This window comes from Anguilla rostrata, chromosome 19, assembly GCF_018555375.3.
Source record: "Anguilla rostrata isolate EN2019 chromosome 19, ASM1855537v3, whole genome shotgun sequence".
Classification (NCBI taxonomy): domain Eukaryota; kingdom Metazoa; phylum Chordata; class Actinopteri; order Anguilliformes; family Anguillidae; genus Anguilla; species Anguilla rostrata.
Window position 1 is genome coordinate 1,619,403 of NC_057951.1, and position 15,612 is coordinate 1,635,014.

The window sequence follows — 15,612 nt, forward strand, 5'->3', positions numbered from 1 at the left end:
TGGGTAGCATTGCTTTGAGATACATCTTATGTCATTTCGGTGAGGCAAGATAGCCTATATTGTTTGTAGTATCGTAACTTGGCGTCATTTTGATATCAATACTTTTTAGTAACTTGGCATTTTTGTACGTTGAAAACGTGTTTTTTATGAGATACATACATACCAATACAAATTAGACATATACACGCCTATTCCATCAATCCTGACTGTGAGAAAGCCATCCACATATATGTTTGGCCTGTCCATGTAGTGCATGCTTATACACACAGGGCCAAGTGGCTTGAAAGAACTGAGGAAATATTGGGTAGCATTGCTTTGGAATACATCTTATTTAATTTCGGTGACTCAAGCCGTAACTTGGCGTCATTTTGATATCAATACTTTTAATGGCAGGCCTGGACTAGTCTTGTATGTGTGAGTAACTTGGCATTGTACGTTGAAAACGTGTTTTTTATGAGATTGGGATGGCAGGTATGCCATTCCGCCAAGTTACGCCTTGGCGGGAGCATGCCCCCATACCTATACAGCACCGAGAGTTTGGCACTTTTCAGGGTTCCTCACAGAAACAACCACTACAGCCACAGACACTCAGCCCTTAAAAACATTAAATTCGGTACATTCTGACCCCATTTCAACAGACAGATTTCATAAACAACTTAACATGTCCACACAATAAAGCCCCAAACTAAGGGGATTTTGCGTTTTCTCCTTCTTCTTCTTCTACTTCTTCTTCTCATTCTTATTTTTCCTGCCGCCTATCCCACTAATAACATGTCTCCCCATTGGACATTTCACCGACACCCGCCAAATCTTCACCTACACGACCCAATGGAAAACTCGCATACACACGCAAAATACCCCTGCCTTTTTACTCTCAAACATTGACAGTACGAACAGCTAGTCCGCCTGTGGCGTAGTGGGTAAGGTTACAGTCTTGAGAACACAAGGTTGAATGTTCAAACCCAACTAAGAGTGCTTTTCTTTAAAGGAGTTCCATTGTGATTTCCACACTTTCTCATTTTTATGTGCTACTTGCACACGAGGTGTTCAAGAAACACTATGAGTACAGTATTAAATATGTCCGTTCTCCATTTTTGGAGAAATATGCGTTTTAAATTTACCGTCCTATTTTCGAACGGTTGACAAAGTTGTCAACTTGGTCCGTCACGAACACAGTACTCCCACACCACTCCCCTTTTCCAAGCCCCGTAAACCCATGGATACCTCCAGACCCATAGTTTGCGCCGCTGGCTTACAGACAACACAATGCGCATATTTGACTAACGTTAGGTTCACTTAAATTAGAGTGACTTTTAAGGACTATTAGATTATTTCTGGTTTTATTAATTTAGCTAGCTAGCTAACGTTAGCTAGCTAGGTAGTTTGCTTTCATAACGCAATGTTATCGATAACGTTAGCTAGCTAGTTTGCTTTTATGAGGACGTCATAGTTGTGCTTTCACCTTAACTTGGCTAGCTAGATAGCTCAAATTATAATTGGATACAAGTCAACGTCTTTACCTTAGCTATCTATCGGTACTTCATATACTACTACGCTAGCTAGCTTGTGAAAAGTCTCCCAAAAACAGCACGTATCATGGAGGTAGCTATGGTAACGGGCCACGGTCTGTCAGTCATAGTTGACTGACAGTTCACATAACTGACAGTTCTCATTACCACGCCCAGACGGTTCGGGTGAACTTTTATAGTGGGAAATTTCGGCTTAGAAAACCACGTTTTAAAGTACATTGAAATGACTGAATAATAAAATAAAAAAAATTATGCACATTTGTTTTGTTCTTGCCTAAAGACAACTGAGAAGTGTCACGTTCAACCACCATGTTACTCCTTTAACCTGCTTTTACCTTCACTAATAATTGTCCACTACTTCTCAATTATTGCTTTTGCACCACAGTATTATGACGTACCGTCTGCACGTTCCTACATTCATGTTACCTCGCCACATACAAACAATTACGTGTACGTTCTGCAACTCCCCATTAAAACATTCACATTTAAAATCATGATTCACTCATAGTTATAACTACTAGCACTGAACATGAAGAAAACACAGCAATGCAGTGGATTTCACGTTACTTAAACCTCCACTTTAATGGCTAATGCTACACAACGACTCTTATATATACCATTCCATAAGGAATATAAGCTCGCTCATGGTTACTACATTTACTTCGCACTATACTCCGTGATCATGTCAACCTTCACCTACATGCCCACTCTGCTAAAAATATTTTGTTTCAACTACGGAATTTCGTAATTTCATCCTAATTTCTCTCACACTGTTGTCATTTTCTCATATGCAAAGCCTGCTGGGACATATGCGTCTGCTCCTATTCTGAACTATCATGTTTTCCGGTTCTAGTTTAGCAAAACAGCGAAGAGGATTCCTACCTGCAGATAAGCCTATCAAAATGTCTTATAAACCTTATAAACACTAAAAGTGCATCTCCACGAAATAACAGACAACGGAGCTGCACAGAAGGATAAACCTTACAAACACTAAAAGTGCATCTCCACGAAATAACAGACAACGGAGCAGGACAGAAGGCTACACAAGTTGCGAACTAGGGAGTTATAATTCTACTGACTTGCTGATTCTTTTGTCAGCCAAGGCTCGTTGGATGGACGTCAAATCCGTGAGTACATAAACTGGCCATATTTCATCTGCGTTCCTGATTCGTTTATGCTTACGCCACTGCATCCTTTCTCACAGACACTGTTTCACAGCAAACCGAAACTGCTGAACGTTACACGCTCATCAGACTGTACAAATTCACACAACGATTGCCATAATCCACACCCGTTCTTTACAGGGTCGCATTTATCACTCTCATAATAAAACGCTTTGCAAAAAGAACTGATATCTCATAAAAAAACACGTTTTCAACGTACAAAAATGCCAAGTTACTAAAAGTATTGATATCAAAATGACGCCAAGTTACGATACTACAAACAATATAGGCTATCTTGCCTAACCGAAATGACATAACATGTATCTCAAAGCAATGCTACCCAATATTTTCTCAGTTCTTTCAAGTCACTTGGCCCTGTGTTTTCTAATCTTACCATTTCACAATGTCATGCAAACTTTCTGTCAGATCAAAGAGACAAACATTTCGAATTGCCTCATGGAACACATTGAACATTGTACATTGAAATTAATGTATACATTCATTAATGTACAAAACTGCTGCTGAGCAACGACAGGAAGCACATTTCTCAGGAAAACATGTTTATGCTTCTGAACTGAATTTGAGTACATGTGTTAGTTATTGTATATTTGCTACGTACAACAAATACTGCATGCAAAACACATATTGTACATACATACATAGAGAACTTCTTTATCCGCATGGGGACATTTCCCTGGCAGCATCTTACATTCACTTTCACGAACACACTTGTACCAACAAACATACTATCATTCACGCAACAGAAAGCCTGGGCAGCGAAATACACAGGCCTACATACCAATACAAATTGGACATACACACACCTATTCAATCAATCCTGACTGTGAGAGAGCCATCCACACATATGTTTGGCCTGTCCATGTAGTGCATGCTTATACACAGGGCCAAGTGACTTGAAAGAACTGAGGAAATATTGGGTAGCATTGCTTTGAGATACATCTTATGTCATTTCGGTTAGGCAAGATAGCCTATATTGTTTGTAGTATCGTAACTTGGCGTCATTTTGATATCAATACTTTTTAGTAACTTGGCATTTTTGTACGTTGAAAACGTGTTTTTTATGAGATATATAAAACTCCGCCCATCGAACATTCAGTTCAGCCAGTAAGTGAGGAAATGCGGTCCAAAAGAGAAACTGAAACTTAACGGTCCTTTTTAATAACAGAGGAGAAAGAATCCCCAGGAAAAAAGGAATTAAATTAAATGTAAAAAACGGAGTGAACAGTCTGTTGTGGAGTGGAACTGAGGTAAGAGAAGCTGAAGGTAAAGGGATGCGGGAATAAATGGGAATCTGCAGGTATAATCGCAATAACCCGCGTAATTCAGAAAAACTGACAACTGCAACTGGCAATAAAATGGTGGGTTTAAGGCGTAGCCTGATAAGCTAAGAGCTCACACGGAGTCCGAACAAAGCCTACCATTTAGACCAGAAAGTAATATTGAAATAACCTTTAAGAAAGTTTACTTCCGTATTTTTGATATTCCATAACCATTTCGACCTCGTGAGGAGGTAGCCTAGCGAGACGGAGGTCAATTGTCGCTCGTTGTTGACATTTTGACGCTGCCGTATAAACCCGGATTTCGTTTTTAATTAAACGATTAAGAGGTTGTTACTTATTCTTTTATGTTTTATAGGAAATCATTCCCATTACTAAATCAAATTAATTGGTTTGCAATATTGAGGCAAAATATACGATGGAGTGATTGTATTAGGCAGAGATTACTCTATATTTCATTTCATTTCAACTTTATTCAAGACTCATCTTAAAAAGAGGTCCATAGCAGGTAAAATTAGGGTTGGGTATCAAGAACCAAATTTCCATGAACCGTGGATTCGATAAGGCACGTGAATTTAGATCCTGCAGTTCGGTTCCTAACTTCTGCATATTTCAGTCGCGCTCCCGAGTGAACTGCAGGGAGCATTTTATTCCATAAAAGCTGCACTTATCTGCCAAGACCAGCTACGCGGACCTAACGTCACGTCATTTGTTACGCAGTACGTCAACAAAGCACGCGAGAAGAGACACTTTTTACCGTTTAAATCTGTTTACATCCTGGACCATGGCTGACCGCAGCAAACGCTCGAAAGTTTGGCTTAGCTTCATTAAAAAAGATAACAACACAGCAAAATGCAACACCTGCAGTAACGATATTTCGTGCAAGGGACGAAGCATTTACTTTAACACGGCGTGAATTTGATGATACCGCTTTTCCACGAACGCGAACCTAGTGCTGGTTCTGGGCTGGTGCTAGTGCCGGTTCGCAGTTGAATATAGCGTTTTTTCTCGATATAATTGTGCCGCCGTGTTAACACATTACTAAGGTTGCGGATCAGGCACTCTTCACGGTAAGAAGAAATTTTAGGATAAACGCTTCCGATTTTGCTTGTGTCGAAAGTGCTGCGACGGAAACAGCGACAGATTTACCAACTAGCCACATCTGTCCAAAATGTAAACAAGTCAGGCAGTTTTCACGGTCGGGAAAAATTTTATGACAACGTCTCACGCTCAGGTACAAAACAGATAAGCTGATATTCACTTTTTATATTGAAGGTAAACGAATGATGTATACAAATTATTTTAATTTATATTTTGTTATATTTTTCCATTATTTATTTAAATAGTTTTGGTTTGTAATGGTTTTTGTTGATCATTCCTTATAAGAAAGAGTAATATTTATTTTTATAAATGAAGGGAAAAAGAAACCTTGCTGTCACAGTTGACAGTTTACTGATTATAGCCTAAATGTGCCAAGAATAAAGGTAGGTTAATTTTTGTTCTTGAAATATTTGTTCTTTTTTTTCTCTCCAAAAGGTCTTCTAGTTTTCCCACTTGGTGAAAAAATAAGGTTGGCTGACCTTACAATTCATATATGTATGTGTTTGTGACAAGTGGTTCTTTGTTTCAAGCTGTTTGTTTAGGGTAAACGGACATGGAACAACGCAGGCACACATTATTATAAGAAAATAGCGAAAAAGTCCGTCCGTCTATTGGCAACCTGTCCAAACGAAGTGAGAAAAGAGACTGGCTCGCGAGGCTAAATTAGTCCTAACACTGTGTACTGGCTTCTGATTGGTGCGCGAGAACCAGGGGTTTTGACCATCGACATGCATGAACTAGGCTTGACGGCACGGGTTTTGCTCGGTGTACCGTCCGACTATGGGTAAGATGGTAAGAGTCATAATTTAAGTGGTGATATCTGGAATTCACGTTTTAGATAGTCAAAACTGAATTGTAGATATCTTTAATTGGAGTTACATAGAACTTAGTGGCGAAACTAGTCGAAATCTAATTAGAGATATCTTAAATTAGCGTTTTGACTAGTCATAAATTAATGACAAATATCTGTAATGTGAAACCGCACGGGTTATTAGTTGTTAAAATGGCTTGCCATATTTTGGCTAGTAATATCTTAGATTCAGTTATCCAAAAAGATCATTTAGATGTTGTCAGGATTCTGCCTTTTTCTGTTTCTGTTTTTTCCTTTTCTGGGCCGCCAGATGGCGGTACTTCAGTTTGTATTTCAGTTTGCTCCCTCTTTAGTTACCCCTGTGTTAATTGTATTATTGTTTTCAGTTATTCTGTCATTGTTTTTCTTTGTGTCTCGTTATCCCTCCCTGCTCTGGTTTGATTGTGCTTTGAGTTCACCTGTGTCTTGTTATCTTTGTGGCTCTTTAAAGTTACAATCTCGAAGATTTCTGTTTCGTTCTCTTTGGCGGTACCAATGGCGAAAAGCAGTAATTGCAGGTGTGTTTTTGGACCTCACTTCCCAGAGATCCAACCGGATCCAACCAGTATCGCCTGTGTGACGTCAGTCAGTTGGCACCTGGGCCACGTCAACTATAACACTTACTATTTACTGAATAAAAAATGGTTGTTATAAAAGTAACGTTATGTACACACCCATTCATTGTCTAACACTAGGCTAACTTAAGCTGCCTTTACACTGCCGGGTTGGGTTAAAATTCTGTAGCAGACCTGGGGTAGAATTAGTGATGATCAATTTCCACAAACGTTCTTTATCCACCTTTTGCCCGGTATGAACGTCTTTACACTGCAGTGAAGAATTTGCGGGATTCCCTGCGGGTCGTACAATTATGTATCTCGTGCACACTAAACACTGTCGTTCTCGTGAATGATTGTTGTGTGATATTTTTGAAACAACTGCCTTCCAAAATGTTACCGCTGGTGTTTCTGGTTTTGCTAGCAAACTGTTCGAGAATAAAGCGGAGCTGGGTGTTAAATTAGCAATCAGAACAAGAATAATAAATCAAAAACAAAGGAGATTTCATTAAAAAAAAAGGCAAGGATGAAGGACCATATGAGGAAACGTAATAAAATAATAACGCAAATCCATACTGCTGTATTCTTTTTTTTAGTTTTCTCTGGTTTGACATCTTTACACTGAAATCAGACCTGGCTCTGCTCCACCTATACCCTTGGTTAATGCTCTGTGTAAAGACGGCTTTATTCCGATCATTATAATATATTGATGAACTTGATGGCAATGTAAATAACGGTAACGTTAAGGCCAATTCAGATCAATGATTCACAACGAGACAAAATGGTTTTAGAATATTGCAGAGAAAATTGCAGGGGTGTGAACTGGTTAGTTGCAAAGCGTCTGAAGCCATTGCCTGGGGTCTCAAAAGCCCCACCTTGTCAAATCGCCAAGTGCAGCTGGAACGTTTACAATCAGACGTCTTGGAGTTTTGCAAGTTGCATTCAGTCTCATAGCGAATCATTGATCTGGACTGACCTTTAGTTAGCTACATTGCAACGTTGCAACAAGGTAGCATTGCATTCGAGAGACGTTTTGCGAGGTCGGTACCAGTCGGTAGCATTAGCTAGCGTTTTTTCTAATTGTTAGCTGACATTAAATTGTGTTAATTACATTAGCTAGCTAGCTAACGCAACATTACCTGATATGTGCGCAACGTTGTCTAAACTAATGTTGCCTTTCTTGACATGGTCCGGTAGCTAGCGTTAGCTGTGCAAATAGCTAGGCTATGTAATTTAGAAACGTTACATTGTCATCAAATGTACTACGAAATCTACATCAACAAATAATATGACCCCTCATGTTACACAAAAACTTTTTAGGGTTCCATAACCTCCCCTTTCTCTGTTATTGTAACGCTAGCAGACACCGGAAAAAACAGTACACCGCTCACACGCAAGTGAGTCGAAGAGCGAGCCTGTTGCGTTAGCTCCGTCTACCCTCTCTGGCGGACCAACCACTGATGGGTGATGGAAAACGCGTCACTAATTATGCGCCGCTTGTGATTTTTTCCCGGGAATGTCGCCACAGACACCCAGTTGTTTAATCATAAATTATTATATTAATAATAATATAAATTAATATAATAATAGGCTCAATCACCATTGTGTTACCTAATTCGGCGATAGATAGTGACTTAACAGACATTTATTTTAATTAAAATCTTTGAGATTATTACTTTAAGTTCTTTGTTTCCCTGACTTGTGTGCTGGTTCCTTGTGTTTCTTTTGAGAGTATCTGCCCGTCTGTTTCTGCCTGCGGTTCTGCCCTGACTGAGTTCTGTTTCCTTGTGTTTTTTTTTTTTCTTGTTGAAAATTCTGCTGTTTTTGTTTTTGAAAGTGGCCTTGTTTTTGTTCCCTCTTTTCTGTTACCTGTATGAGAGTAAAGTCTTTGATTGGATTTGCCTTTTTGGAGTTCCTGGTGTTTTTCCCACTCTGCGTTTGGGTCCTGGTCCCCCGTTACCTGACATCTTAAATCGCAAGGAATGAAAGATCTTTAACTGAAATTATGACTAAGTCAGAGCTAAGGTGGAGAGATCTCTAATTTGAGTTATAACTAGTCATAATTGAAATGGCGATACAGTATCTGGAATTCACATTTTGGATAGTCAAAACTGAATTGTAGATATATTTTAATTGGAGGTCCCATACAACTGAATGGCGAAAGTAACTTCAATCTTACGAGCAAAATGTAATTCAAGATATTAAAAGTTTTTTGATGAGTGAAAATGCAGTTGGATATCTTAAATTAGCGCTTTGACTAGTCATAAATCAGTTACAGATACCTGCAATGTGAATCTGGTCAGGCTATTAAATGTTTGCAACACAACTCCTTAATTAGCATTAAACAGGCACAGAAAACAAACTAAGATTGGGGGAACTAGCGCCCTCTAGTGTGACGGTTGGATTCAGGTAGGGTTGTTGTTTCCCAAAAATATATAAAAATAATTGGCACCCCTAAAGATTCTTCTGAATAAAATGAAATCAAACGAAATCTACATCAATATTAAGAGAAACTCTTGTGGCCTTCCATGGCTTCCTGTTTCACTGGAGAATTAAACTGAGAACCTGCTTCTGAAACCCATTTTTCATCTTTGCCGCAGAGAAAGACAAAGAATTGACGAACGAAATGAAAATGGTTGCTGACCTTTGAAAATCAGGCAATGGATCAAAAAATAAACTGAAGATGCTAGTTACTACTGTGAGGGCAATAATGAAGAAGTTTAAAACTGCTGGAGGGCAGCATGGTGGTGTGTGTGGAGTTTGTATATTCTCATCTCATAAAAAACACGTTTTCAACGTACAAAAATGCCAAGTTACTAAAAAGTATTGATATCAAAATGACGCCAAGTTACGATACTACAAACAATATAGGCTATCTTGCCTAACCGAAATGACATAAGATGTATCTCAAAGCAATGCTACCCAATATTTCCTCAGTTCTTTCAAGTCACTTGGCCCTGTGTATAAGCATGCACTACATGGACAGGCCAAACATATGTGTGGATGGCTCTCTCACAGTCAGGATTGATTGAATAGGTGTGTGTATGTCCAATTTGTATTGGTATGTAGGCCTGTGTATTTCGCTGCCCAGGCTTTCTGTTGCGTGAATGATAGTATGTTTGTTGGTACAAGTGTGTTCGTGAAAGTGAATGTAAGATGCTGCCAGGGAAATGTCCCCATGCGGATAAAGAAGTTCTCTATGTATGTATGTACAATATGTGTTTTGCATGCAGTATTTGTTGTACGTAGCAAATATACAATAACTAACACATGTACTCAAATTCAGTTCAGAAGCATAAACATGTTTTCCTGAGAAATGTGCTTCCTGTCGTTGCTCAGCAGCAGTTTTGTACATTAATGAATGTATACATTAATTTCAATGTACAATGTTCAATGTGTTCCATGAGGCAATTCGAAATGTTTGTCTCTTTGATCTGACAGAAAGTTTGCATGACATTGTGAAATGGTAAGATTAGAAAACACAGGGCCAAGTGACTTGAAAGAACTGAGAAAATATTGGGTAGCATTGCTTTGAGATACATGTTATGTCATTTCGGTTAGGCAAGATAGCCTATATTGTTTGTAGTATCGTAACTTGGCGTCATTTTGATATCAATACTTTTTAGTAACTTGGCATTTTTGTACGTTGAAAACGTGTTTTTTTATGAGATATCAGTTCTTTTTGCAAAGCGTTTTATTATGAGAGTGATAAATGCGACCCTGTAAAGAACGGGTGTGGATTATGGCAATCGTTGTGTGAATTTGTACAGTCTGATGAGCGTGTAACGTTCAGCAGTTTCGGTTTGCTGTGAAACAGTGTCTGTGAGAAAGGATGCAGTGGCGTAAGCATAAACGAATCAGGAACGCAGATGAAATATGGCCAGTTTATGTACTCACGGATTTGACGTCCATCCAACGAGCCTTGGCTGACAAAAGAATCAGCAAGTCAGTAGAATTATAACTCCCTAGTTCGCAACTTGTGTAGCCTTCTGTCCTGCTCCGTTGTCTGTTATTTCGTGGAGATGCACTTTTAGTGTTTGTAAGGTTTATCCTTCTGTGCAGCTCCGTTGTCTGTTATTTCGTGGAGATGCACTTTTAGTGTTTATAAGGTTTATAAGACATTTTGATAGGCTTATCTGCAGGTAGGAATCCTCTTCGCTGTTTTGCTAAACTAGAACCGGAAAACATGATAGTTCAGAATAGGAGCAGACGCATATGTCCCAGCAGGCTTTGCATATGAGAAAATGACAACAGTGTGAGAGAAATTAGGATGAAATTACGAAATTCCGTAGTTGAAACAAAATATTTTTAGCAGAGTGGGCATGTAGGTGAAGGTTGACATGATCACAGAGTATAGTGCGAAGTAAATGTAGTAACCATGAGCGAGCTTATATTCCTTATGGAATGGTATATATAAGAGTCGTTGTGTAGCATTAGCCATTAAAGTGGAGGTTTAAGTAACGTGAAATCCACTGCATTGCTGTGTTTTCTTCATGTTCAGTGCTAGTAGTTATAACTATGAGTGAATCATGATTTTAAATGTGAATGTTTTAATGGGGAGTTGCAGAACGTACACGTAATTGTTTGTATGTGGCGAGGTAACATGAATGTAGGAACGTGCAGACGGTACGTCATAATACTGTGGTGCAAAAGCAATAATTGAGAAGTAGTGGACAATTATTAGTGAAGGTAAAAGCAGGTTAAAGGAGTAACATGGTGGTTGAACGTGACACTTCTCAGTTGTCTTTAGGCAAGAACAAAACAAATGTGCATAATTTTTTTTATTTTATTATTCAGTCATTTCAATGTACTTTAAAACGTGGTTTTCTAAGCCGAAATTTCCCACTATAAAAGTTCACCCGAACCGTCTGGGCGTGGTAATGAGAACTGTCAGTTATGTGAACTGTCAGTCAACTATGACTGACAGACCGTGGCCCGTTACCATAGCTACCTCCATGATACGTGCTGTTTTTGGGAGACTTTTCACAAGCTAGCTAGCGTAGTAGTATATGAAGTACCGATAGATAGCTAAGGTAAAGACGTTGACTTGTATCCAATTATAATTTGAGCTATCTAGCTAGCCAAGTTAAGGTGAAAGCACAACTATGACGTCCTCATAAAAGCAAACTAGCTAGCTAACGTTATCGATAACATTGCGTTATGAAAGCAAACTACCTAGCTAGCTAACGTTAGCTAGCTAGCTAAATTAATAAAACCAGAAATAATCTAATAGTCCTTAAAAGTCACTCTAATTTAGGTGAACCTAACGTTAGTCAAATATGCGCATTGTGTTGCCTGTAAGCCAGCGGCGCAAACTATGGGTCTGGAGGTATCCATGGGTTTACGGGGCTTGGAAAAGGGGAGTGGTGTGGGAGTACTGTGTTCGTGACGGACCAAGTTGACAACTTTGTCAACCGTTCGAAAATAGGACGGTAAATTTAAAACGCATATTTCTCCAAAAATGGAGAACGGACATATTTAATACTGTACTCATAGTGTTTCTTGAACACCTCGTGTGCAAGTAGCACATAAAAATGAGAAAGTGTGGAAATCACAATGGAACTCCTTTAAAGAAAAGCACTCTTAGTTGGGTTTGAACATTCAACCTTGTGTTCTCAAGACTGTAACCTTACCCACTACGCCACAGGCGGACTAGCTGTTCGTACTGTCAATGTTTGAGAGTAAAAAGGCAGGGGTATTTTGCGTGTGTATGCGAGTTTTCCATTGGGTCGTGTAGGTGAAGATTTGGCGGGTGTCGGTGAAATGTCCAATGGGGAGACATGTTATTAGTGGGATAGGCGGCAGGAAAAATAAGAATGAGAAGAAGAAGTAGAAGAAGAAGAAGGAGAAAACGCAAAATCCCCTTAGTTTGGGGCTTTATTGTGTGGACATGTTAAGTTGTTTATGAAATCTGTCTGTTGAAATGGGGTCAGAATGTACCGAATTTAATGTTTTTAAGGGCTGAGTGTCTGTGGCTGTAGTGGTTGTTTCTGTGAGGAACCCTGAAAAGTGCCAAACTCTCGGTGCTGTATAGGTATGGGGGCATGCTCCCGCCAAGGCGTAACTTGGCGGGATGGCATACCTGCCATCCCAATCCCATGTCTGCATGGGTTTCCTCCCACGGTCCAAAGACATGCAGGTTAAGCTAATTGGAGACACTAAATTGCTTGCATGTATGAGTGTGTAAGTGCATGGTGTGTGTGCCCTGTGATGGACTGGTGACCTGTTCAGGGTTTTTTCCTACCTCTTGCCCAATGCATGCTGGGAGAGGCTCCAGCCCCTCTCACAACCATGTCCAGGAATATGATGTAGGATGGATTTAAGGATGCATATACTGAAAAGAAAAATACGGTGGTGGATCTTTAATGTTATGGGGCTACTTGGCTCACACTGGTCCTGGGGCCCTTGTTAAGGAAAGCAGCATCGTGAACTCTACCCAAGTACCAGGACAATTTAGCCCTAAACCTGACTACCTCTGCCAGCAGACTGAAACTAGTGGATCTTTCAGCAAGACAGTGACCCCAAATTCACGTTAAAATCCACAAATAAAAAGGTTAATGATGCAGAAGCATCATTGTGCAATGGCTACAACAGGCTAAAGACTTCTGAACTCCCTGAAAACCTGTGAATCAATTGAACAGCACAGCCCATGAGCACGGATCAACAAAAACATCAGGATCTGGAAAGATTGTGGGTGAAGGAAGAGTCTAAGATCCCTCCCAATGTGTTCTCTAGTCTTATAAGACGTTATGTAAAAAGACTCAGTGCCATTATCCCTGCGAGGGGAGGGTGCACACAGTACCAAATACAGGGGTGCCAATAATTGTGATGCACAAGGTTTGTAAAAAAATGAGAAATGTGTCATTTTGGTAGTTTCCATTATATCATTAAATATACCTCAGCACTGGTAATCCTTATATTGAACGGTCTTAGTAATTGTTATCGTGGGTGCAGAATATTTTGGAAGGAGTTGTATTACTGTACAAGTTTATGGCTCAGATAAATTCCAGATTTGTCCCTGTCTTTTCTATGATATTTGTTGTATGTGTGTGTGTGTGTGTGTGTGTATTATTATGTCTGTGCGTTATCATGTTCTTCTTGTGTATATTTACAGGTCTGCCAATTTGGGTCAGAACCCACTTGTGAATCTGATCTGGTGTGTTCAGGTGTCCTGAGACAGGGGGCGCTGTTTCTAAAATGAGTTCCTCAGAGGAGACCGAGACTGACGATGGAACCCACGGCCTTGCGAGAAAGAGGTAAAAATGCATGAATCAGAGAGTTAATGTGCTGTGAGTTAGAGCTGCAGTAAGAGGATGAGTTTAACTGGAAGCTCTGTCTCCATGTGCTGTGAGTTAGAGCTGCAGTAAGAGGATGAGTTTAACTGGAAGCTCTGTCTCCATGTGCTATGAGTTAGAGCTGCAGTAAGAGGATGAGTTTAACTGGAATCTCTGTCTCCATGTTTTGTTCACAGGGTTCGGGTAGAGAGGGCTGGGTCACCTGTACCCAGCTGTCTGTCTATGAAGAGTGATCATTCAATGAATCATCCATTCAACTTAAGGGGAGAGGTCACAGGTGGTCAAAGGTAATGAACCACGGTTGTATTGAATTAGACCTGCAGTAAGAGGATGAGTTTAACTGGAAGCTCTGTCTCCATGTGCTGTGAGTTAGAGCTGCAGTAAGACGATGAGTTTTACTGGAAGCTCTGTCTCCATGTTAGAGTTCCAGTAAGAGGATGAGTTTAACTGGAAGCTCTGTCTCCATGTGCTATGAGTTGGAGCTGCAGTCAGATGATGAGTTAACTGGAAGCTCTGTTTCCATGTGCTGCGAGTTAGAGCTGCAGTAAGAGGATGAGTTTAACTGGAAGCTCTGCCTCCATGTGCTGTGAGTTAGAGCTCCAGTAAGATGATGAGTTTAACTGGAAGCTCTGTCTCCACGTGCTGTGAGTTGGAGATGCAGTAAAAGGATGAGTTTAACTGGAAGCTCTGTCTCCATGTGCTGTGAGTTAGAGCTGCAGTAAGAAGATGAGTTTAACTGGAAGCTCTGTCTCCATGTGCTATGAGTTAGAGCTGCAGTAAGAGGATGAGTTTAACTGGAAGCTCTGTCTCCATGTTTTGTTCACAGGGTTCGGGTAGAGAGGGCTGGGTCACCTGTACCCAGCTGTCTGTCTATGAAGAGTGATCATTCAATGAATCATCCATTCAACTTAAGGGGAGAGGTCACAGGTGGTCAAAGGTAATGAACCACGGTTGTATTGAATTAGACCTGCTGTAAGAGGATGAGTTTAACTGGAAGCTCTGTTTCCATGTGCTGTGAGTTTGAGATGCAGTAAGACGATGAGTTAACTGGAAGCTCTGTCTCCATGTTAGAGCTCCAGTAAGATGATGAGTTTAACTGGAAGCTCTGTCTCCATGTGCTGTGATTTAGACCTGCAGTAAGAGGATAAGTTTAACTGGAAGCTTTGTCTCCATGTGCTGTGAGTTGGAGATGCAGTAAGAGGATGAGTTTAACTGGAAGCTCTATCTCCATGTGTTGTGAGTTAGAGCTGCAGTAAGAGGGTGAGTTTAACTGGAAGCTCTGTCTCCATGTGCTGTGAGTTAGAGCTGCAGTAAGAGGATGAGTTTAACTTGAATCTCTGTCTCCATGTGCTGTGAGTTAGAGCTGCAGTAAGAGGATGAGTTTAACTGGAAGCTCTGTCTCCATGTGCTGTGATTTAGACCTGCAGTAAGAGGATAAGTTTAACTGGAAGCTTTGTCTCCATATTAGAGCAGCAGTAAGAGGATGAGTTTAACTAGAAGCTCTATCTCCATGTGCTGTCAGTTAGAGCTGCAGTAAGATGATGAATTTAACTGGAAGCTCTGCCTCCATGTTTTGTTCACAGGGTTCGGGTTGAGAGCGCTGGGTCACCTGCAGTTAGAGCATGATTTTAACTGGGTGCTCTGTCTCCATGTGCTGTGAGTTAGAGCTGCAGTAAATGAGTTTATCTAAGTTGTGTCTCATGATTTATTCACCGGATTCACTGCTCACTGGATTTAAGTCGTTCAGAAGAGAAGAGTTCAGAGAAACTGTCCTCCTCAAAACAAGTATGATATATTCTTTTTCTATTTCAATATTTGAAGT

The 15,612-nt window shown here is 40.1% G+C and overlaps 3 protein-coding genes and 2 long non-coding RNA genes across 8 annotated transcripts in view; 3 read left to right on the forward strand and 2 right to left on the reverse strand.

Annotated features, from left to right (window-relative positions):
* Positions 1-15,612, reverse strand: part of LOC135245748 (uncharacterized) — a 516,260-nt gene that overhangs the window by 235,085 nt on the left and 265,563 nt on the right. The gene's annotated exons all lie outside the window — the stretch shown is intronic.
* LOC135245707 (NACHT, LRR and PYD domains-containing protein 12-like) overlaps positions 1-15,612 on the forward strand; it is a 343,935-nt gene that overhangs the window by 187,639 nt on the left and 140,684 nt on the right. The gene's annotated exons all lie outside the window — the stretch shown is intronic.
* Positions 1-15,612, reverse strand: part of LOC135245764 (uncharacterized) — a 116,582-nt gene that overhangs the window by 58,692 nt on the left and 42,278 nt on the right. The gene's annotated exons all lie outside the window — the stretch shown is intronic.
* Positions 1-15,612, forward strand: part of LOC135245705 (uncharacterized) — a 492,416-nt gene that overhangs the window by 32,738 nt on the left and 444,066 nt on the right. Inside the window, 1 exon segment of the mRNA XM_064318949.1 lies at positions 13,610-13,751. Coding sequence (XP_064175019.1) covers positions 13,693-13,751 — 59 coding nt within the window. The 5' untranslated portion in view covers positions 13,610-13,692.
* Positions 15,501-15,612, forward strand: part of LOC135245727 (NLR family CARD domain-containing protein 3-like) — a 26,037-nt gene continuing 25,925 nt past the window's right edge. Inside the window, exon 1 of the mRNA XM_064319029.1 lies at positions 15,501-15,575. The gene's annotated coding sequence lies outside the window, so the exon portion shown is untranslated. The remainder of the gene's footprint in view (positions 15,576-15,612) is intronic.